Source organism: Macaca thibetana, chromosome 8, assembly GCF_024542745.1.
Source record: "Macaca thibetana thibetana isolate TM-01 chromosome 8, ASM2454274v1, whole genome shotgun sequence".
In the NCBI taxonomy this organism is placed as follows: Eukaryota; Metazoa; Chordata; class Mammalia; order Primates; family Cercopithecidae; genus Macaca; species Macaca thibetana.
In genome coordinates, this window is record NC_065585.1 from 38,484,645 (window position 1) to 38,511,137 (window position 26,493).

General features: G+C 33.1%; 1 protein-coding gene across 10 annotated transcripts in view; it reads right to left on the bottom strand.

Moving 5' to 3' along the window:
• OXR1 (oxidation resistance 1) overlaps positions 1-26,493 on the bottom strand; it is a 382,402-nt gene that overhangs the window by 40,179 nt on the left and 315,730 nt on the right. For all 10 annotated transcript variants that reach the window (XM_050802209.1, XM_050802206.1, XM_050802208.1 and 7 more), the window contains 5 exons: positions 19,783-19,932; positions 11,000-11,184; positions 6,793-7,556; positions 3,184-3,352; positions 4-166 (listed from right to left, as the gene is read on the bottom strand). In XM_050802209.1, the coding sequence (XP_050658166.1) occupies positions 4-166; positions 3,184-3,352; positions 6,793-7,556; positions 11,000-11,184; positions 19,783-19,932 (1,431 nt within the window). The remainder of the gene's footprint in view (positions 1-3; positions 167-3,183; positions 3,353-6,792; positions 7,557-10,999; positions 11,185-19,782; positions 19,933-26,493) is intronic.

Below are 26,493 nucleotides of genomic sequence, written 5' to 3' on the forward strand. Positions count from 1 at the left end.
TACCTCCCATTCTCTGGCTGCTGCTTGATTACTAGAATCCTCAATTGTTTCAGACTCCTCAATCTTTTTTACTACTATAAATCCGGGTTCTCTGGCATATTCGCCAGTATCTTCTGCATATATTTCTGGACTCCACTGAATGAAGAAGGCATACAAATGATCTGTCCTGTTAGGAGAAGTGACTATTAATATACCTAGTATTCTGTGTGGCCAGAATTACAAAATTATATTTGTAAAATATCTTGATAAATCTTGAAGACTTAAAATACACACAAAATATATTGTTTTATATTAATATAAAAGGTCTACCATCAGGAAGGCATTAACTCAAAAATTTTATTTGGCTATATTCTGTCAGGTTGTTCTTTAGAAAACTATATTAAGATTTTCCTTGGCATGTTTTTGACTAGGTCAGATGCTGTATATAATAATACTTTTCTTCTTTAAAGACACTAGTGATGGAAAAGGAAATTAGATACACAACTTTGACCTCATTCCTACAATAATCTAATGATCTAAAATACAAGTAAACAATTTATTAATGGCCTATTTTGAGACATTATATAGAATTTTCCAAGTTAATAGAAATGCAATTTCTTTAAATTTTAAATGATACTAGGAACACACAGTGTTGAGAGACAGATGATCTAATCTTAGAAATCTCAGGTTTCCCTTTTCAATGTTTTGTTTACTAGAGTAAAGCCAGTTGTTACATTGCCTGACAAACATATTTGAGAGTCACACACACATTTCAAATATCTGTTTTATTGGTTTTAATTAACATGTTTTTGAAAATTGATTATATAACTTTCAGCTAACATATATCAGTTAATAACCATGGTTCTAGAAATTATATTTTCAATATAATAATTTTTAAAATTGCCATTCTTTATGTGGCAGCTAACATATTTAAAAGGTGCTACATTTTATCTTTCAATGTAATATCTTATCTTTTTATTAATTTCTCACTATCTATGCAGCAGTTTTCCTAAGTTTTATGTCTACAATAAAGACCAGAATCCTAATAATACTAATTTGTAATGAATATTAACCAAGATACAAGAATGAATATTAAAATAGGAAATTCCATGCAAACATTAAAATAAAACCAAGAATAACGAGAAAAAATTAGTTTTTACATTTCTCACTGGAGTGATTTCAACATCACTGGCACGTTTGAATATCTGGCTCTGACCCTTTCAGGTATTCATCATTTGCATAATGCAAATCATATTTTAAGATTAAGCCAATGTTGTGGAAGACACACATTGTACTTACTCTATATATGGTGGAGTGGGAAGAGGGAAAAGAGCATTATCATTTTATGACTAAAAGCTGTAGTCTTCCAAAGCAACATATAAAGATTTTCCAAGAGGTACACAAACACGTGAGATGGTGCTAAGGGAATCAATTTGCATATCCCCAATTTCCATATGTTACTCTTTGCTCATAATAATCTGCCTAAAAACAGTATGGTCAAGATATTTTATCGATTTCCTGTTATCTACTTTCATTAAAGCACTTTTTCTAATTTATAAAGGAAGGGCATATCTTCGCCTATTCAGAATTTACAATGGGACATGCCCGACAGTATAAAAACTTCGATGCTGTCCAAGATTGGTGTTGAGACACGAAACGATTATAAAGACTGGGTAATAAGTCCTTCTGTATGTCAGGTGGTTTCTCATTAATTGATTTCCACAAAACTGAAGGAGTTTTCAATGGAGTTGTTCACTGATGATCACTAAAAACACTGTGACAAAAATGATTAATTTTTGGAATTACATAGAAACAAGTTTAAATAATTGAAAGACATTATCAAAAAAATGAAATTCTCTTCAGTCTCACTGACTTTTCTATGAACAAAGCTTCTCAGTACTTATAAAGAAAAATAAAAGGGAGAGGCAGAATTGATGCTGAGTCCTATCTCATCCTTTCAATGAAACATAGTAATCCATCAATGGATACAGAAAAGGTCCATCTATCTCCTTAAGACAGGCATTTCCTATGATATTTTACTTTTTATGTGTAATACTTTTGTTTAGCAGTATCTTTTCAAGTATGTTAGCATAGCATTATCTTAGAAAGTAGAGATAGTATCTTACTGTGTAGCAAAGGGTAACCATGTTTACTGTCCATTATAAAAATTCAGGTTCCCTAAACTTATGGTTCCTCTTCTGTAAAATAACCTCAGGTACGTGCAGCTGTCATTTGGCCTTCTTCACATTCTTTGTGGGAAAGGAGGTACAGAGAAATCTCACAATTGCTGATGCTCTGATTACTGCTATTGTACAGATGTTTGTGCTTTCTCCCAGCATGCACCAAATGGAGGCAGACTAAGTTGTTGGCTTGCAGGTAGCCTAAAACCTTAACCCTTTACTATTTTTACAAGTCACAGAAAATGTTAAAATAAATGCAATTTCAGTATACACACATACAGATATGTGAATGTGTTAAGTATATGTAGTTTGTTGCAAAGAACTATAATAGGGGATAAAAATATAGCACCTTATGAGATTGTGTGAGGTGGTATTATGGAAATACAAGTTTAAAGAGAAAAAGTAATGATGCAATGTCTAACTGTTAAAGTAATTTTAAGTGAATAATAGGGAGAGAAGGAAAGTTGTTATAACGTTTCAATTCTACTGCATATAAGTAACAGTATTTACTTACAATGTAAAAATTCACAAGATAGTACAATAGACATCGTTTACAACTGCTTAAAACTTACGAAAAATTTAATTGTGCAAAGGGTACACACAAATATTGTGAAGACCACTACATCCTTTTAGTAGTTAATTTGGTGTCATGTATACAGAAGGTATTTAATGAATATTTGAGGAATTTTTAGTATAAACAATGATATACCATTAGCTGCCTTCAGGAAGCAGCTTCATTAAATAATATTTTGATGGCTCTTCTTGCTCCAAGGTATATCTTACATTTCTTTACTCCCCAAATGGGATATTTGTTCACATTTTAAAATAATAAACTACAAAAGAGAATGCAATTAAAAATGGGGCAAATTATAAAGTAGGGGCAAAATGGTTTCAAATAGACTTATTGTCTGCTTTTAATCATAAACTATGTTTCAATAGTTTATCATTGGTATTTTGATACACAAAATAATTTTAGTTCAAAGAATCTCAGTAATGTTTTCAAGTCCTCATATGGGTTTTTTACCTTTCTTGTGGCACAGCAAACCAATATTCATGCTTCTTATCTCTCTGTGCATACTGTTGCATTGTAGCACTTGCTTGAGATACAAATGTTTTCCTCATTGGTTTTCCCACTCTGAGACACAAGAACTTATGTAATCGATGCCTTCTCTTTTCTTTTAAAAGTGCAGAACCTAGAATTGAGATGAAACAGTGTTTATTCAATTCTCATACACCAAGTTTAAGTAGTTTAGTTAATTTTACCTTCAAAATTCTGACAAATAATTACAGAATAAAACCTCACTTTACCGGCACTAAAGTAAATTTTCTTAAGTAATTTATATTTTTTTCCTTCAAAGGTAAAGTCACAAATACAACATGACTAAACTAACAAAAGAGCCAAGTTAATGAACAAAAATTATGTCTGAGGACATTAAGAAAAAAATGTAAAAGTTTCAGAAACATTATTACTTTTTCAACACCCATACTAAAGTAATTTTATATACACACACATATTATATAAATAATTTTCTACATATTCTCTATCAGTCTTTTTGAATGACATCTAAATAACTGTAGAAGTTTTAAAGGCATACTTAACATGGTTGTTCCAGACAAAAATTTAATGAAGTTTCTAATGCTTTTACATGTATACAAAATTGTAATAAAACAGTCAACAATATGTTATTCTGCCACTGTTTGGACAGCTAATTAAGAATGAATTAGTTCTAACTCTTTCAACCAGAGGTGCTGATAGAGTATACTGAGGGTCTGAATATATAGGTGAATTTAGGAACCCAGACATTTATTAGCTTACCAAGGCAGCACACTGGAGGAAATAGCACTTATAGTCAGGAGATCTGGGTACTCGTCATGGCTTTTTCTGTGCAGTATTATACAAGGTAGATAATCTATGGGAACCCCGCTATTTTCATGTGGTCAAAACGATGAACTTTCACCATTCTTCTCATAATTGTACTAGACAGTTTTATATTTATTACATAATTTTATTATAAAGTCATAAAGATCAGAAAGTTTGAATATTTCTCTATTACAGAATATGAAATAACTTAAAATTACTTAAAACTAATTATTCCAAAAAAATAAGAAAACAAATGGTAACAGTTTAGAGATGTCTGTTTAAAAATATCTATCAATTTTTCTCCTTTTAATATTTGGTTATAATAACCTCCCCTAACCCCATTAAACCCCAAACCCCCACAACAAAATTAGTCCACCACATTATCAGGTTAAATGGATTATTTTATCGTTTTCAAAGGTTTTATAATATAACTATCAGATGTAGTAAAAGATCTTCAAAATATAAGGTAACTATCAGATGCATTTTCTGTCTTTGATGTTTTGAAGAATGCTGGGCAGCATTCTTTAAAATCTCTTAACAATACAGATTGTTAATAACAACTGGATGTCTTAATAAGCAAATAGTTAAATAAATTTTAGGGCCATTAAAGCCATGTTTTCAAACAACTGTAATGACATGGGAAAAGGTTCATGACATAAAAAAGTAGGATACAATAGTATAGTATAATCCTGATTTGATGTAAATAACAAATTAATATGTATGATTTTATTCTATAAGAAAGACAAATATATTGAATGTTCACAATGATCGTTCCTGGGTGACGAATTCCAGGTGATTTTTATAAACTTTCTAGAATCTTCCTATGTTTGCCAAATGTTCTTTACTGAACATGCATTAGTTTTGAATTAAAAAAAGGATTACAGAAGAAAAATATTTGATCTTTTATAGAACTTGGTTCAAGTATTAATACATGAATTCTTTTAATATCTACTGAACACAGCCCTTAGATCTTCAGGGTATCTCAACTGGATGATGAACAGAAAATTTGGTATTTTAAAAACTGAGCCAAATCTTGTGTACTGCTGCGGGGAAGGTAAAATGGTGCGGCCACTATGGAAAACAGTACAGTGGTTCCTCAAGAAATTAAACATAGAGTTACCATATGATCCAGAACTCCACTCTGGGTATATACCCAAAAAAAATTCAAAGGAGGGATTCAAACAGATATTTGTACACTAATGTTCAAAGCAGCATTATTCACAATAGCCAAAAGGTCAAAACCACCAAAATGTCCAGCAACAAAGGAATAGACAAAATGTATACACTTACAATGGAATATTATTCAGCCTTAAAAAGATAGGAAATTCTAACACATGCTACAGAATAAATGATCTTTGAAGGCATTATGCCAAGTGAAATAAGCCAAACATCAATGGATAAATATTGTATGACTCCACTCACATGAAGTATCTAGAGTAGTTAAATTCAGAAACGAAGAATGTTGGTTGCCAAAAGCTATGAGCAAGGGAGAAAAGCAAGTTATTCGTTTTTGTATTTTATTTTTTTGTTTGAGAAAGGATCTTGCTCTGTTGCTCAGGCTGGAGTGCAGTGGCATGACCATGGCTCACAGCAGCCTCGACCTCCTGGGTTCAATCAATTCTCCCATCTCCGTCTCCCGAGTATTGGGCCTACAGGTGTGCACCAGCATGTCTGACTAATTTTTGTAATTTTTTTTTCTAGAAACAGGGTTTTACCATGGTGCCCAAGCTGTTCTCCAACTCTTAGGTTCAAGCAACCTGCCTGCCTCAGCCTCCCAAAGTGATAGGATTACAGGTATAAGCCACCATGCCTGGACAACTTATTGTTTAATGGGTACAGAGTTTCAAGTTCAGAAGATGAAAAAAGCTCTGGAAATGGACAGTAGTGATGATCTGCATAACAATGTGAATGTTCTAATACCACTGCACTGTAGATATAAAAATGCTTCAGATAATGTATTTATGTTACATTTTACCACAATTTTAAAAAGTCATAAATTTTATTTTATGTATTACAGCAAAACAAAAATCTTTGAATTTAAAAAATGAAAGTTCACATGTAAATTGGATTAATCTGGGATAAACATTCTAATAGAATTAATATCAGAAATGTTAGCTAAGTTAGTTGTTATACCCCATTTAACCCATAATGTATTAACAGAAGCACAGTATATTAGAAATACAAGACTGAAAATAGTATAATTGTCAGAAGTAAACAGTACCAGAAAACTGAAAGATAAAATAGTGTTTTTATTTGTCCTGAGTGCAGGTTTTTAAAAGAAAGTAATTAGATAATGATGATGAAACTTCTCGATATGTGAAAGAATTCTATAAATACATTTTTATGTTTAACTGTACTTTTATAAAGATGGGATTACAACTTTGGCAATTAAAATGTTATATATGAAAAAAGACATTTTTAATGGTAACATACCAAAACTTTTTAAAAGAAAATGGAGTGATCAAAGGTATTATACAGCTTTTGTGCACTTTCTCAAGAAATAAATTATTTAACGACAGGATATAGTGAGCCAAGAATGTTTAAACATCGTGGGTAGCAATGATGCTCATTATGTGTACGATCCACCTGTGGGATAAGAAAAGACAGCAGACACTGGAGACTCTATATACTTGTCCCCAGAGAATCATCAGTCAAGGGTCACTCGCTTATCCTTCAGGTTGGCCTAAGGTACAGTGGCTTTTGAGTCAGTGAGGAAAGACGGAGATACCATAGAATCGGATGAACTAACTTTATTTACTCTATAACACTTACTTTCTATGTGTCCATCAGCAGATGTAATTTTATGCTTAGCTTCTTTTTGTGACACTTGTTGAATATTTTCCCTTTGCTGTTTAGTTTGTTGCATAGTATGGGTTTTCCAAAGTTTGCGTAGCTCTTCTACCTCTGTCTCTGAGTCCCGATTTTGCTCCTTTCCTTGTTTCCCTTTAACAGTTTGCTTTTGTTTAAATTCTGCTGTTTCCCCACAAGGCATATTTTCTTTTTTACTCTCTTCTTGGTGTAGAGAATTCTCACGAAGAAAAAAATCCTGGTCTGAATTACCTTTTATATTTGTACTGTCTTCTTTAGGGCCTGATATTCCTTGAAAGTTATCTGCAATCTGATCTCCTTCCTTAATGGCCATTTCAAGATTATTTAAATCAGTTTTATGACATAAAGTCCCAACTTCATTTGTAGAATGTTCAGTATCAGATCTTGAGTGACCAGGAGTACCAGTAGATTCTGATTTGACTGTCAGACTTTCTACTTCAGTCTGATTGACAGTTTGCACAGATTCTGATGACGCACCAGAAGATTTATCTTGTTGCAGTTCATCTGAAGATACAAGCTCCTCTCGTATAGGGGAAAGTTCTGATTCTGTGAACACATCTTCAGAAAGAGACTCCTCAGTGCTCCTAGGAGCAGTGCTGGCACTATCATTACCTGCATCTCGGATTCTTGAGTCTATTTCCTCAGTGTTACTTCCTGTCATTTTCTTTGAATGGCAGAAGTCCCTTCCTGATAGCTGATCTATTTCTCTGTCATTAAACAAAATTAAAAATAATTAGACTTTTAAAATTGTGGTATTTTATTTTCCACACACTGAACACTGAATTAATATCACTAAAAAGGCTTTTTAACAAAGGGATGTAGCACGTATCTCCAGAGAATATAAAAAATCTGATTTATTCAATATGACCAAATAATTAAGTTTACAGACCAAGTAATTCTATAAATCAAGTAATCAAGCCAAACTTTTACATCAATTGCTTAATATTTGGGAAATATCAAAGTAAGATTTCCTTGCAAGTAATCTACTTGAAGGGAATTTGATGACATAAGTCCTGGGTAAAGCTATAATTCTAAACTAAAATTTATTCACTGATGGAATATGGAAAATAAACATAGAGAAATGTTTAATTAAAATTTTAAATCTCCCAATAAAGTAAAAAAAAACTGATTTCCCCCCCCCCGCCCCCCACCCCCCCCCCCCCCCCCCCCCCCCCCCCCCCCCCCCCCCCCCCCCCCCCCCCCCCCCCCCCCACACACACACACACACACACACACACACACACACACAGACAGAGTGCTTATTTACATTCAAATGGAGCTTAAACTAAAATATATGGCTCAAATGTAAGGCTTAAAACCAATCTGAATAGAACTCAAACAAAAGTATTTAGAGAAAATCTTCACACTAACAAGTATACTCTTTAACACCTCTAAGAGAACTTGTTCAGGTAAAAAGTTTATATATTAGAAAAATGAATGGTTCATAACTGGGTCTAAACTTTCAGATTTAATGTCATTTGTATGTGTAAACACTAATGTTCAAAAGTTAAGTTCTGGAAAGAGGGAGTGTAAACCTCTATACCATGCAACGTAAGTTGGTAATTTAAAATGATGGTTACAAGAAGTTTGTGATAAATGAAAATTATATGCGTTCTTAACGAAAAAAGTATTAACATTTATATATATATATATATATATATATATATATATATATATATATATATATATATAGTTTGAGAACCATGTAAAATATGCTGAATAGATAAGATTGGAAAGTAAGTCAACACAAAAATAATTGGCTATCTCTGAATGGTGAAGCTGGGTAACTTTTTCTCTTGTTCCGTTTTTTGGTATTTTCCAATTTTTCTGTAACAAGTATGCATAACTTCTACAACTAGGATGGATACATTTTTTAAGTATTAATTAGTTGAAGTCAATATCTCTGCTGCCTTTGTATCTGATTCATTTTAAAAAACACAAGAATCTAGTTTGTTATTAAATATACAATAGTGTCATCTACTGGTGATGCATTCAAACTGCACCTATAGGGTGTTGGAACGGGCTAAAGTTTTGAGAAATTTTATCTGCACATTAAAAAAATTAGAAGATCCTTATGTAAGAGATAAGTATAACAAACATGACAGGATATATATTTAGAAAAGTGCTATACTCTTCAGATTTAATATGCTGAAAGGCTATAAACATTTATGCCAATGATGTTGCTACTGTTGAATGTAATACCATAATACCTTTGAAATCAACCTCCCAAGGAGTATAAGACAGAAGAAAAGCAATCAAATCTTATACCTCATTTTTGCCATACATTTGTTTTATTTATCTAATTTTGTGCCAAATATTGTTTTTAATCAATCCATAAGGCAGAATTTAAAGATATTTCTTTTTGAAGAAATATCTTTAAACATTTAAATCCAGGTGACACTTTCCAGGTGACGATGAATGATAAAACAGTGATTTGAAAGGGAAGAGCTATACAGCATCCTTGTAGAATAGTGATAGATTGTTCGGAATAAGAGAACCCCAAAGTACCATATTGCAAATGGAAAAGGACAAAGCCAGGCACTGTGGCTCACACCTATAATCCCAGCACTTTGGCAGGCCTAGGCCAGCGTATCACTTGAGGTCAGGAGTTCGAGACCAACCTGGCCAACATGATGAAACCCTGTCTCTACTAAAAATACAAAAATTAGCCAGATGTGGTGGCAGGTGTCTATATTCTCAGCTACTCGGAAGACTAAGGCAGGAGAACTGCTTGAACCCAGGAGGAGGATGTTGCAGATGGTGCTACTGCATTCCAGACTGGGTGATACAGCGAGACTCCATCTCAAAAAAAAAAAAAAGAAAGAAAAAGAAAAAGAAAGATAAACGAGGTCAACAGAAAAATAATCTCACCAATGACTGTCTCTCTCTCTCTTTCTCTCTCTATATATATATACACACATATATGTATATCTATATATGTATCTCCTTCCTCTTCTCTGAATCTAATCCTTCACTCTTTTACCTTTGTCTCATCCCATTATCCACTCCCACAATAATCCTTATTTGCTGAAACTGGCCTTGGATGATGATCTACAAATATAACTAATACAGAGGATACTAACACCTTCTAGGAATTATCTGCAACTCTAAATATTAGTCTACCATGTCAAAATAGTATCTGTTGGGTGGGAGGTAAAGTGGAGACTTTTTGAGCAAATGATTTTATTCTGTCACAGATATTCTACCAATTCATTTAGTCTTCCTCAGAAACAAAAATAATTTGTTCCTTTTTTCCTTTGTAAGTTGCTCTGCCCCACAAGGGTTAATTTTAAAACAGCTATCATTCCTGCGGGTTAACACAGGTATATAAATATCAGTATCAGTTAAAGTGAAGACAATTTAAAAATGTTGGTAGTCATGTATGAAGGAATGAGGAGGTTATTTCCTAGTACATATCAATTTTCTTCCTTGCTACTTCTCCTTCCTTTCTTTGTATACCTTTTATCTTTTTCTCCTTTTATTTCCCATTCCTACTTTTCTTTCTGCCCATTACTTTGGACAAGCATATTACTTTCAAAAGCTGTGTCCACACTGTAGTCTCACAGCTATCTTAACATATCACACAAATCCTCTGACCAGTATATTCCAAAGTTAACTCTTTATATTTGAGCAAGTTGTGGGTCTTCTTGCCTGTACTTTACACTATATTTTACACTGGGAGAGAAGATTGCAAACATATAAATCAATTAAAAAAAAAAAAAAGCTGTCTTGCCCACAGCAATGTCAGGTCTTTGCTCATGTGGCCTCTCCCAAATCACACCTCTTCAGTCACTTCCAAGGGAAATTTGAAAACTACCCCGACAGTGATTATTCACAGGGGTAATTTAGAATACTGAAAGCTGTGTCTGAATAAAAAGGGCTGGTAAACACTGAATTAAATGGGCACTATAGGTTGCTTTTCAAATATCTGGTTCTCTGACCACATATACAAATACAAACCTAAGATAATTCCTAACTATCCCAGGTGCAAATTAAGAATAATCTTCTCAATAATGCATATATTTTTGTTTCATTATTGACAAAATAAAAGGCAGCTATAAGAAAACTATTAAAAATAGTTAAGGTATTAGACAAGGATCAACTATCTAGATACAATAAAGTTGCAAAGGAATATAAATGTCACTCTTACATGGGTAAGGATTCCTTTATTTTGCTATCCAAAATTTCTTTGTACATTGCAGCTGACATCACCTCTTCCATTGGACACATGATGCCATATTCCTCACAGCCATTCTCTTGAACCAAAGGGTCAGTTTTATGTGGATCAAACATTATATTATTTGGTGTAACTAGCAGCACACCACTGACTGTGCCCTAAGGTGAAAAAAGAAAGTAACATTTAATCTTCAAGGTTGGTATTTCAAAAATTATCTAGCTATTTTTACTAATTTTCTTCTGATGTTAGGCCATATATAAAAATAGTACACTTAGGAACTGTGGCATTCTCATGAAAGCATTTTTATTAAAACCCAAGTTTTCCCAGTAAATTCTCCTCTTTAGGAGAGGTAGAATATCATATTCCCCCAAAGACAATCAAGTAAGGAAATAAAATTTGCAAACTGAGTAAAATACTGAGTTACCTCATAACAGAAAGGTAACCTCAGTAAGGTAAGAAGGGACTATAAAGTCATGCAAGGCATGTGCCACCTTTTATGTTAATCTGCATACTGCTTCCTGTGTTATTCCCTCACTACAAGTATCAAATACAGTGTCATGTATACAGTGCAGACTCAATAAATAATGTTGATAATCCAATCCATTATATTATAAAAGGAAAAGAGTGTAATATCTTTAAAACATATCTTTAAAAAATGTGTTTCCACTTGACTCTGCTACTACCTAGATTTGTGACCTTGGGCAAGGAGTCTCTGGGCTTATTTCTTCATCTGTAAAATTACGTAGATTATATGACATCTAAAGTATATAGTGTACATATACTTTAAACTCACCATGAAAAGCTATAAACTTTTAAATATATTTATATAAATAGTGATACAGGGCAGGCACGGTGGCTTACGCCTGTAATCCCAGCACTCTGGGAGGCTGAGGTGGGTGGATCACTTGAGGCCAGGACTTCCAGACCAGCCTGGCCAACATGGTGAAACCTCGTCTCTATTAAAAACCACAAACTAGCTGGGCCTGGTGGTATGTGCCTGTAATCCCAGCTACTTGGGAGGCTTAGGCATGCAAATCGCTTGAACCCGTGAGGCAGAGGTTGTAGTCAGCTGAAATCACACCATGGCACTCCAGCCTGGGCAACAGAGTGAGACTCCATCTCAAAAAAAAAAAAAATAAAATAAATAAATAAAATAGTGATACAAATCTTAAAAGTTCAACCTTCTTATTTTATAAATGAGCAAACTAGGGTCCACAGGCAGCTGATCACATTAACATGAATATTTACTGAATACTTCATATGTATCATGCATGTATATATGCATATTACTTATCTGATCTTCACAATCATAGCTCTGAGATGGGGAAAACCATTTCCATTTTACTGATGGAGAAACTAATGCTGAGAAACACCCAGAAACTAGTCCTAAACAGCTAGGATTTGAAGTCCAGGTAGTTCATGTTTTATGCTACATATAATTCCTCTGTATCCAAGTCACAAACTATAATCACTCCAAAGGCACAACGTTCCTTAATTTCATTTTCAAATTTTCAGTCCACTATATATCCTGCAACTGTAAAAATGAAGAGCCAGAAATAATTTTAAAAATAAACTAAATAGCTTCTTATCCAAGTAAAAAGAAAAATTCAAATCCTGATTGATTTGGCATCACACCCTCCTCCCAAGTCCATATTCAGTTCTGTGAATTTACCTGGTTTAACTTTAAGAATACAAAAATTAAGTTATGGCAGATATTGCTTTTAAAAATGATCAAATAAAAAGTAAATCTACAGAAAATGGTCATCCAATCACAAGTGAAAAAAAGCTACCGCAGATGTTCAAGATCATATACAGTTAATGCATACAATATTGGAAAGAAGAGTATACGTGTGTGTGTGCAGTTTGGTGAGGGAGAAGGAATCAATATGAAACTCTGAATAGCACCTCATTTAGTTGAAGACATGGACCACCTAAATAAGAAGTAACTTTATATAAACTACAGCCTATTTCTCTTTCAATTAATATTTTAATGAGATCCATACACATCAGTTTGTATTCCTGGGTCACGTACCAACTCAAGTCAATGAGAGATGGTAAAGTACATTGTAGAGAACATTTACATTGTCAGGGATAATCCAAGATGTAGATAATCAAGGATACAGTATATTTGATGTTAAAAAAAAAACAACAACAACTTTAAAGGTTTCTGATCTTTCATAACTTCCTCTCTCTCATCTTCTGTAAACTTATTTGAGAAAGGAAACCAAGCAGTCAGCTAGAAATAAAAAAAATCAAGCTCTAAATCCTCTGAAAGACTTCAGGTTACTCTTCATTTCATAAATTTCACCTTTGCATTAGTTTTAACCGATTATTTGGTTCACTAGCATAACACTACATTTTGTCTTGTCTTTTAGGAAGATTTTCACAAAGTCAGTGATAACCAGCTATGTATGACAGAAAAGGCCCAGTATACTGATGATGCTTTTAATTCTCTATATATCTTAATACTACAATCCTAGTACTGTAACTACACAAGTCATTTGAAAAGCATCTCAAAACCATGCTTCTACTTTTTGGATTAGAAAGGGTTTGCAGTCCTACCCACTAGACAGATCAATCTGCTAATGTTACACTCCAGGAATCTCCCTTATGTGCTATTACTAAAAAGACACACTGATATATTCTTTAAGTTTCCTTCCCTCTGCTACACATTCAAAGTTCCCATACAGCTGGGGCTTTCTGCGGTAATCTGTCAGATGTCATTCTCCATAAATCAAGAGTTGGCCAAGAGAAGCATTTCTTCAACATAAAATTCATGAAAATGTCTTGAAAAAGTAGATTCTCAAATTCATTTGATCAAGTTTAAAATCATAAACTCATACTAAAGCACTCCCATCTCATTACTTTTAAAATATTTCATAACTCCTACATATTATCCGCATTATATTAACACTATTATGAGCAAGACATTTTCAATTAAAGTATCTACTTAATCCACGTGACCTTCAGAAACTTTAAGCACAGATTATTCTTTTGTATTAACAACTTCCATTTCCTTATGTGCAACTACCTGACTAATCTTCTAAGGAGAAATTATTTCTATTAGAAAATTAAGTAAAAAAAAAAAGTCTATCTGCAAAAGAAAAATTACCACTTACATTACAATATTTCTGCAAATACTAAGAGATACAATCATTATAATTGAGAATCCATCCTAGCAAAGAGAAAAGCTTATACTGATATTTTTTCAGTCTTACATCCACAATAACTTAACCATTATAGTTATTGTTCATAAGTTTCCATAATTTTACATAAATAACCTTTACTATAATCAACTTGTAGGAAGATGAAAAAAGAAAAAAAAACTTCCATGAGAAAGCACCAGTTTCTGCTTCTCTCCTACTGTACAGCAGAATACACAGAGCCAGCCTACAAGGGATTACATCCCAAAGACACCAGGCTGCAGATCACTCCGAATCCTGCCAATGACCTTATCTTTGCTTTGATCCTTAAATAAAATTTTTGTTCAGGTATCAAATGAACTTCTGCTTCTAGCCAAGAACTAATGCTGCCTAAAACTACAACACACACACACACACACACACACACACCACTTACACAAAATACGTGACATAATTGTTTTCAGACACTGGAATGCTAGGCAACGATACCTGAATAAGGAGAAACATGTAAGATCAGCTCTTTGATTACCCAAGCATACTGAGTGGAGAAAGTTTCCAGTCCACAGGCAGAGAAAAAACAAGCAAAACAACAAACCAACCCAGAAATGAGCACTGTCCAGTGAGAAAGCTTTAGAGGTCTACAAAGGGTTCCCTTCCAGCTTTGAACTGAGTACTGATTACCACCTACATGTATAGCAGCTATCCAAGGATAAGAGGAGAGTACTTAAAAAGAGCAGAAGAAACGATACTCAGTGTCCCCACAGTAAGAATAGTTCGTGTTCTCACTAAACATTAAAGCAAAAAAATCTTGTATTTACAAAGCCTCAGAACACTTACAAGTGTATTGTCTTAGTAAGGAGAAAAATTAGCTACAGACTAAAGGCTGTTATCGTCTTAACAAAACTTATGAACAAGCCATTACCAAGTGATCATCAAAGAAAAAAAAGCCACAATAGGATCAAGAAATAACGGTGCCACAGATAAAAAGTACAAAATATATATAGGAATACAAAAATATTCAGTATCCAATTACATAAAATTCATGATGTCTGGTAGCCAATCAAAAATTACCAGGCATGTAAATAAACAGAAAAAAATGAACCACATTAAAGAGAAAAATCAATAAAAGCAAACAGATACAGAAGTAACAGAGATGGAAGAACTGGTACAAAAAAAGACATTAAAACAATTATTATAACCATATTCAACAATATAGAAGATTATACACAGTATGGATATGGAAAATACAAGAGACCCAGTATGAACTTACAGGGACAAAAACTACAATGTGTGAGATGAAATATGCTGGATAGGATTAAGAGTAGATTAGCCATGGCAGAAAAAATACTGGTGAATTTAAAAATAAGCAATTAAAATTATCCAAAATGAAAACAGAGGAAAAAAATGAATGGAGTATGAGGGAGCTGTGAGACCCAATGTCAAGCAGCCTAAAATATGCAGAATTGGAGTTCACAAAGAAGAGGAAAGAGAGGATGGGAGACAAAAAATATTTGAAGAAATCTGGCCATTTTCCAAATTTGGCATGAACTATAAACCTACAGAACAAAGCTAAAGGAATCCTCAGCAAAACAAATACAAAAAATATACCAAGGCACATCCTAATAAAATTACTCAAAATCAGTGACAAATAGAACATTTTAAGTGCAACCAAAGATAGACACATTTTTTAACAGAACACCAAACATAAAAATAATGCAAGACTTCACTTTAGAAAAAACGCGAGCCAGAAAACAGTGGAGTAAATTTTTAAAGTTCTGAAAAGAAATAAAACCTCATCAACTGAAAATTCTGTCTAGTGAAAATATCTTTCGAAAATGAAGAAGATATCTGGGTAGAAAATAAGCATATAAGAAGATGCTCTATTATATGCCATTAGAGAATTTATAATTAACACAGTGAGATACTACTACTACAGATCTAATAGAATGGCTGAAGTCTAAAACACTGAAAACATCAAATGTTGGTGAGGCTGTGGAACAGGGATTCCCATTGCTTACTGGATACAAAATAGCACAGGTCCTTTGGAGGAGAGTTCATCAGTTTCTTACTAAGCTAACAATGGTCTTACCATACCATCCAGCAATCATGATCCTTGATATTTTACCTGAGATGAAAACTTACCACACAAAACCTGCACATGAATGTTCAGAGTAGTTTTATTTACATGTGCCAAAACTTAAGAGTAATCAAGATGTCCTTTAATAGGGGAATGGAGAAACTACAGTACATCCACTCAGTGGAATATTCAGTAGTAATAGCAAAAAGAATTAAGCTGTCAAGCTGCAAAAGACATGGAAGAACCTCAAACACACACTGCTAAGTGAAAGAAGCCAAGATGAATTCATTCAGTCATACTCTATGATTCCAACTATATGACACTCTAAAAAAAGGCAAAACTATAGAGACAGTAAGAAGATCATTAATTACCAGGAGTTCAGGGAAAGACAGGGAAAGAGGGATGAATAAGTGGTACATAGAGGATTTTTAGCCCAATGAAACTAATCTGGTAATACCGTAATGATAGATAAATGTCATTATACATTTGTTATAGCCCATAGAATATACAACATGAGAGAATCTTATGGGCTTTCCTTGGTGCCTGAATATTGGTTCATTGATTGAAACACATATAGCACACAAGAGCAAGATGTTAATAAGGGAAACTGGGGAAAGGCGGAGAGTGTAAATACAAATTCTAGCTTCTGCTCAATTCTTCCGTCCACTCAAAATTGCTCTAAAAATGAAAGTATATTAATTTAAAAAAATTCAATGGACCAAAAAAAGATAAAATGGCATAAAATTTAGAAGTTAGGGGTCCTTTTTTATAAACACACATATAATTTTGAAAATATACATAAACATGCTACGCGCGGTGGCTCATGCTTGTAATCCTAGCACTTTGGGAGGCTGAGGCAGGTGGATCATGAGGTCAGGAGTTCGAGACCAGCCTGGCCAACATGGTGAAACCCCCTCTCTACTAAAAAAATACAAAAATTAGCCAGACGTGGTGGTGCGCACCTGTAGTCCTAGCTACTTAGGAGGCTGAGGCAGAAGAACTGCTTGAACCTGGGAGGTGGATGTTGCAGTGAGCTGAGATCGGGCCACTGCACTCCAGCCTGGGCAACAGAGTGAGACTCTGTCTCGGGAAAAAAAAAAAAAAAAGAAAGAAAGAAAGAAAGAAAAGAAAATATACATAAACATGATAGTAACATTTAATAAAAGATGGAAAAATATAGACTTTCTCAAGGCAAATAAACACTGAAAGAATTTATCACTAGGTGACCTACACCATAAGAAATTTAGAAGTCCTTAAATAAAAGGAAAAATGATACAAATGGAAATCTGCATCTACAAAAAGGACTGACAAGCGTAAGGAATAAGTGGATAAATATAATAGACTTTACCCTTATTTTAAAAATTATTTTAAATTAACTTTTAAAGCAAAAATAATAACAATGTATTGTGGTGTTTATAACATGTAGAAATAAGAGGGGTTACAATAAGAACACAGAGGCTTGAAGGGGGAAATAAAAGTATACTGTTATAAGGTGTGTGTACTATATGAAAAGTGGCATATACACTATAATGCTACTTAAAGTGAGAAAGTGACATATTAAAGATATATATTATAAACTCTAAACAGCCACTAATAGGACAGTGTTACAGCTAATAAGTCAACAAAGGAGATAACATAAAACTATTTTTAAAAACTCAATGTGACAGAAAGCAGAAAGACAGAACAAACAAAAAACTAATAGCAAGATGGTAGAGTTAAACCTAACCATATAAATAATCACGCTAAATGAAAAGGGAAAGATTATCTAAAGAAGTGAGATCTAACTACATGCTAACTACAGGAAACTCACTTTCTAAAGTCACAGGCTATGAATAAAAGAATGGAAAAAGATAAACCATGTTAACACTTATCAAAAGGAAGCTAAAGTGACTATATTAGTAAACATCAAAGTAGATTTCATTGCAAAGAGTATTACCAAGAATAAAGAACGTCTTTCATAATGACAATCAAGTCAATTAATCAAGACAACACAAGAATCCTAAACATTTTTAAGCCTAGTAACAGTTTCAAAATACATTAAAAAAAAAAACTGATAGAACTGAAAGGCAAAAACAGATAAATCCACAATAACAGTGAGATAGTTCAAAATTCTTCTATCAATAACTGATATACAGAAAATCCAGAAATACAGGACACTATCACTCAATTTTATTTGATTGACATTTGTGGAATATTCCATCCAACAACACATTCTTTTAAAGTGCACACATTACATTTATTAAAATATATGATATTCTAGACCATAAAACAGGTCTTAATAATTTAAGCCTTCAAATAGTAGTATATTCTCTGATCACACAGAATCAAATTAGAAATTAGTAAAAGAAAGTTATCTAGAAAAATAAAACACTCTCAAATAGGTCAAAGAAGAAATCAAGAGAAAATATTTTAAAGAAAATGAAAACACAACATTTAAAACAATATTTAGGGCGAAATGCATACCACTAAATGCTCATTATATATTTCAAATACTCATAAATTTATGAATTATGACTATAAAGACACAGTTCTCATGTGTGACTTCTAAAGATACTATCATGTAATAGACATTTTTTGAGCAAAACCTGGAGTTTATTTTCCAACTCTATTACTTTACTATATTCTCTTTTCAGATTAGAAGTTTTTGTTTAGAAAAGCAACAAAGTGAAGTAGATAAAATAGATTCTGGGCTGGGCGAGATGGCTCACACCTGTAATCCCAGCACTTTGGGAGGCTGAAAACGAGTGGATCATCTGAGGTTAGGAGTTTGAGACCAGCTTGGCCAACATGGTGAAACCCTGTCTCTACTAAAAACATAAAAAATTAGCTGGATGTGGTGGTGGGTGCTTATAATCTCAGCTACTCAGGAGGCTGAGGCAGGAGAATTGCTTGAACCCAGGAGGCGGAGGTGGCAGTGAGCCGAGATCACGCCACTGCGCTCCAGCCTGGGCAATAAGAGCGAAACTTCGTCTCAAAAAAAAAAAAAAAAAAAAAAGAAAAATAAAAAGATTATGACTAGGTTTGAATTCTGGCCATTACAGAGAGATCTTGGACCTATTAACCTTTCCTGTTTTGTTTTTTCCTGTAGAAAAGAAATATGACTGTCTATTTCACAGGACTGTTTTGAATTGATAAAATAATTAAGACTCCTCAAATAGTTTCTGGCAAGGTACTTAATAAATACTAGATATCTTTCTATTTGTGTGCTATACTAGTGATGCAGAAGTTCACACTCCACACAGTACCCGGCAGCAGTCTTTTTTATTCACACTTCTGAAATATCCTACCAACAGCAACTTAGCTGTGCCTTAGTGAATTTATTTATATCCCATTACCTTTAACAATTACAACAGATCATCAGACTCTAAGTTACAAGCAACATCCATACTAACCCAAAATAATAGTATCACCAGCACCTTTTTACAATATTCAAGCATTTGCTGACACTGATGACTTAAAATGTAAATGCCAAACTATTATATGTTAGTAATAACGAAAGCATGATTAAAGGTCTTCTCTAAAGTGTCATTCTTTACCTTGCCACTGGTAATATATTTGCAATTAATTTTAAGAAATTTCTCAGTAAATGCTTCCTCCTCCTCAGAAGTTGAAGACACAACTCGTGCAGGTCGAATACCAGTGAAAGTAGATGAGGGAGTTGTTTCTTTTGGATGGACATCAGGATTCTTTTAAAAAAAAAAAAAGAAAAGAAAAAAAAAGCAGAAAACAAAATAAAAATGAGCACACTATTAAAAAGTCAAATGAATAGCTTTCCCCAATAAGTGCTGTTTCATTTCATCACATTCTGGAAGTCAGCCCGAAATATTCTCACATACAAATTATAGGAAAAAAGTGGCACTGTTTTCATATTCAACAAAGATCACAAACACAGGTTAAACTTACATTTGAAGTGATTTTTAATAGGGAGATACACATATCTATCTATACATTTAAAAAATAAAATCATCTGAAGAACACTGAACACTACATCTCTTGTACCAACACCCAACACATACACACATGTGCACACACACTCAGATGCTTCTGAATTAAACCACTGACTCTGGTAAGACCATGTAATGTAATATCCATCAGGTGCTGGGAGCAGGAAAAAGGTGGAAAGCTTGCCTTAGTACCTAAGTATACAGCAGAACCCATTCACTGGAATAGCCTTTCAAATCTCAAGCTACAGTTGATAAATCCCATTCCACTAGATCACAAGTTTCTTAACTTTTTTGGTACTACTGACCATACTTACAGTGAAGCCTATGAACCAGCTTCTCAGAATGTTTTGGAATGGTCAAAATAAAATATAGAATTATAAGGAAGAACAATTAAACTGAAACAACACAGTATCAAAACATTTTTAAAAAACAAACTAGAGTATAGTCACCCAGGCTGGAGTGCAGCGGCACGATCTCGGCTCACTGCAAGCTCCATCTCCCGGGTTCACGCCATTCTCCTGCCTCAGCCTCCCAAGGAGCTGGGACTACAGGCACCCGCCACCACGCCCAGCTAATTTTTTGTATTTTTAGTAGAGACGGGGTTTCACCGTGTTAGCCAGGATGGTCTCAATCTTCTGACCTCATGATCGGCCCACCTTGGCCTCCCAAAGTGCTGGGATTACAGGCACGAGTCACCGTGCCCGGCGATATATATATATTTCTTTATTAATATATTAAATAACATAAGATTTAGTGGTGACTCTGGACTCTGATAATTACAAGTTTGAATGCAAATTGTGATATAATGGCCATGAGCAACATTTTGTGTTCTCTGTAACAATTCTAAGGTGATCTGAAAATATCTGTAAGTTCTACTGAGGACAAAGTCACAGGTGTGCTGCTTATATTATATTCTCTAATTTTTTAAAATGTTAGAGTTCACTTAAAATTTTTTACATCCAAGTTCACAGGTCCTTTAAATACCACTCCCCACAATTCCCCCCAAAGTTTAATATTCTGTACACTGTAGGAAAGCTAGACAGATGTGTTTTAAATACTTCCAAAGGCTTTCATACCTTATGAATAAATCCACACTGCCTTATAGAAGTTTTCATAGAAGCAAGGTTCTTCTGAGCTTTGAGTTAAAATCTGTCACTTTGTAACTTCTACCTAATAGCTCTGATTTGGCATTTAGAAATAATAAACAATACTGCCTTCTCTTCAATATCATAAACTGAGATATCTGAAAGGAGCTATCAAACCTGAACATAACTTTTTCTCCCCTAATACATGGATTGAATTCCTTCAATCCATATGAGGACAGAATTTTTACACCTCCTTTCATATATCCCACCTAAAATGTAGGGCTAAACCCCAAGCACTGGGGGAGATATTCAACAAGTGTTTGTTCACAAAAGGACAGACAAGTGCAAAATACTGCAAAACAACTATATTTGATATACTACAATTCCACTGTTTTAAAAACCTGAAATGGAATAAGATTTTAACTTTCATGACACTGTTCAATCATTAATATCTATTAACAAAAATTTCCTCAATCTTTTCATTTTAAAATACAAATTAATAACTTTGTATTCTTCTTGTTGTTTTTGGCAGTTATTATATCTAAGTTTTATACCATATATAAATTCAGTTAACACAGATAAATAAGTGATATTAATAATAATCTCAATGATATTTATGAATACTTGTTATTTCTAAGTGTTATACGGACTATTTCATTTAATTTTTCAATCACTCATATTAAGTATACTATGACCTTAATTTTTAAGGAAACTTAAGTTTTGCCAAGTTTGATAACTTGCCAAATGAGTAAGGAGCTAAGATGCAAAACTATGTTATCAACAAAAACCAGGGAGCTTAACTGCAATACTATATTGCTTCCTTTTCAAATCTTCTACTAAACAATTCAAAAATGTGCTAAGAAAAAAATAGCTGATGCAGAGCTATAAAAGCGTCCCCTGCAAATTGACAAAAAGCTATCAACAAACTTTGATTCCTCAATTCCCCCAAAATTGAGTTAATAATATTATTATATAGAATGTAACTACATTAGTCACACACAGATATAAATATGTGTATGTATACATATACACATACATATATATACATACCTACATATATTCATACATATATTCATATATATACACTCTCTATATATGAACATTGTCAAATGCTTTCCTTAAATGAAGATGGGCCTTTTTGAACAATATATGATCTCTGAGGTTACATCAAAGTCTGAACTCAGTATCTATAGCAATACCAATTTGTCAATGTAATCCTTTTAAAAAGAATATGAGATTAGCAAATGCTTAAAGCAAAGCACAAAAAAGGAGATTACTTTAAAAAAAGATCAAAGTTGTTCAGAGGAATTACCAGACCTTGCTGTAACTTACATAAATGGACACTATTCAAAGTACTAGTATCCCTATGTAGATGGTTTTGACTGCTATTTTTAAACTGTGATTACTGTATTGGTTTTGTAGCTCATTTGAGGGCTTGCTGATGCTTCTCTGTATAATTTTGTTTTAGCCACCAGAGAAGGTCCTTAAAAATACAGAAATGTAAACATCTATATCTAGCCTCATTACTGCCCCAAATATTCAAATGTAAAAAAGCAAAGGATTGTTAGGGCTAATGATTTATAAAAAGCTTAATCATCACCTAGAGTCATCTTTTTTGGTATAATATATTATACAATATGATTTGTATGTCATTATAAACCATCACCATAAATGAATTAGCAACTCCAAACTGTCCTCTTCCCTTCCTGCCTTGGCTTTATTGTATTTTTGTTTTTTTGTGATTGAAAATTTGTAGAAATGTTCTCTAGTAACACATAGGTAGGGCACAGAAAGATTGAGGAGGAAAAACCATACAGGCACAGAAATACCAGCACTTGTATTTACTTCACGCAACATATCTACGATATATCCTTTAAAGAAAACATTTATTTTTAAACCAGTATATACTGTATTTTTCTTTCAATTCGATATATATGATGATTGCCATTTAGTGTCTATAAATTATGTTTAATCATCTCTACTTCCTGGGACCAAGGACTTAAGAATGTTTAAAATCAAACACAGAATAAAAAAACAAAATTAAAATATCAGGATCAATTTTTAATTCTAATTATGGAAATAATGCTCCCACATCTGGAATCTAGGAAAAAAAACCAAAACTCTCATCCAGTAATTTACCCATTTCTTGTGATGTTAAAAATATAGGAATTTCTTCTATATAAAATATTTGTTTCCTAAAACCTTTGTGAACACTAAGTCCTGTTATAAAGTTTAATTTTTGAGATACTAACCATAAAATTTTGTTCTAAGAATATAAGACTGAGGTATAATTACAGCATAATCTATTAAAAAGTACATTTTTAAAAACAATTCCTTACTAAATTGTTATTTAAAATAGGTTTAAAAGCATCAAAGCTAAATTATATGTAATAATATGAACATAGTATGTATGATTTATGTGTTATTTACACATTTGTGTGGTATTTATATTTATAGTTTTATAATATATAAGCTTACCTTTAATATGTTATATATCACATAAGTTGGATATATTTATATTAAAATTTAAGTCTAAAAGCATTAAAGTTAAAATCACAATTTAGGAAAAAATTACAATTTATATATTCTATAAAAGATTTAAAACCTGTTTTATATATAACATATACTGTATGTGATAGATGTTAGTGCCTTTAAGTTAAAAATATATATATATATTCTATATATGCACAGAGAGACAGAAAAGAGAGGTTATGTTTGTGAACTGTTAAAGGATGTCATATGTGAGAGCAATTCCTGAAGCACAGGCAATATTCAACCTTTTCAAACTACTTTGATATTCCTAAAATTATTTTAATTTCTTGCATGTCTATTACTTGTAATTAATGTCTATTTTCAAGTATACAGGCATACCAGTTCAAGATGCCAATTAATTATGTGACTATCACGATTAAAAAAGAGAAGTTTTTTTAAAAAGTTTTCACAATATTTTACAAATATTTACAAGCTTCCCAAAGCCCTATGAGAAATTAACTTCACTCTTCGACATATCTTAAGTGAAGAAAATTAACTAAACATCTCTAAAAAAATCTTACTTGACTAGAATTAGAAAGTCTTCTGAATTTCCTTTTCTTCAAAGACAAAAATATAAAATTCTATAATATATATAAAACTCCATAATATAAATTCTACATAATTATAATCTTATGAGGCAATGTTATGGGTTGACTGTCTCCCCCAAAATGATAATGCTAAAGCCCTAACCTCCAATATCTCAGCATGTGACCTTATTTGGAAATAGGATTTTTCAGATGTAATTATTAATTTAAGCTAAGGTCATACATGAGTAGGGTGGGCCCTTAATCTGACTGCTTTCTTTCTATAAAGAGGAGACCACCATGTGAAGACATACCCACAGGAAGTAGATGGCCACTTGTCATAAGCAAGGCAGAAAGTGGTGACATATTTACAAGATAAGGAATGTCAATGACACTTGGCAAACACCAGCTAGAAGAAGCAAGAAATGATTCTCCTCTATAAGTTTCAAACGGAGCATGGTCGTACCAATAGTCTGAATTCAGACTTCCAGCCTCCAGAACTGTATGGTAATACATTTCTTTGGTTGTAACCCACCTAGTTTGTCACCCTTTGTTATGATAATACTAGGAAACTAATATAGGTAATTAAACATTTCTACATCTTCTACATTTTTATTTTTGCTTTGGCCAAGCAAAAATTTCATTCATTACTTCCACACAGTTCTTTACTACCAACTTCCTAGTTCCTACAAATTGTGACACATATATTTAATTTTAGATCATATGTCTCAGTTATAGAGTACCTGCACTTGCTAGTAGTCATCATTTTATTACTTAGGCAGTATAAAAAGTAGTTAAGAACGCAACACAGAATCTAGACCTCGACTGCCAGGTTTTCAATCTTAGTTCTACCACTTATTAACCATCATTCTTCTCTCTATGCCTTACTTTCCTCATTTTTTAAAATACAGATCATGAATATTGTACCTACCTCATGGGGTCAAAGATTAATTAAAGGTATAAAGTAATTAAAATGTTATTAAAGTGTTAAAGATTAATTAAAATTCTGAAATGAACAGAGTAAATACATAGTAAGCACTCTTTGAGTAAAAAAAAAATAGCCACTGTAGCAGTATAATCACAGCCTATCCTTAAAAAGGAAGATTTAATATGCCTACATTCTATTGCTATTTTATACTTTTTCCTCTTTCCTCCTTTAGGACTTCCTAGGCCTTCCCCAGAATCTCTTAATAGTATTTTTTTTCAAAATTATATTGTCTTATACACCATGTGTATCCAATTCAATTGTTATTGATATTCTATTTTTATATTTTAGATTGATTGGAGTATTCTACGTGAAGTGCTTTATCTTAAAGAGAATATGACTACCTGCATATCCCATCCTTCAATAGAGTATATTAATATAAACATAAGTACTTTAAAATTATTTCAATTTTCTGTATTACTTAAAACATTCTTCTGCTGAACTTCATCCTGAATATAACACATTAACAGTTTTAGCCTAAAATGGCATTATCATAATGGGTGAACTTAAGGTACAAAAGAGAAAAAACAAAGGCGTACAAAACAAAAGCAGGTTTCTATATTTATTCAAAAAATGAGAGATTTAAAGAATCTTAGGAAGATGATAGCGCAAAGTGGTAGCTATTACTATACCGACTTTTATAATGATTAAATGTTACTTAACTCTTTGGGTCCAGTTATTTATTGGGCAAGAGTAGTGTTTCCGAGTTATCATTTTCCAGCTATAAAGTAGTAATAAAAAAATATGGGCTCCGAACCAAGTCTGTCTGGGTTAGAATCCTAGCTTAGCTACTAGCTGAGTGACCTTAAACGCAAAATAGTTAACTTCTCTTCCTCTGTTTCCTCCTCTATAAAATGGATACAATACTTATTGGTCAGGTACTAGAAAAAAACAGATGGCACATCAAACTGAGCTTTTTTTTTTTTTTTTTTTTGAGACAGAGTCTTCACTCTGTAGCCCAGCCTGAAAGGCAGTGGCGCAGCTCACTGCAATCCCCGACTCCTGGGTTCATGTGATTCTCCCACCTCAGCCTCCTGAGTAGCTGGAATTACAAGTGCCTGCCACCAGGCCCGGCTAATTTGTGTAATTTTAGTAAAGATGGGGTTTCACCATGTGGCCGGGCTAATCTTGAACTCCTGACCTGAAGTGATCTGCCTGCCTCAGCCTCCTGAAATGC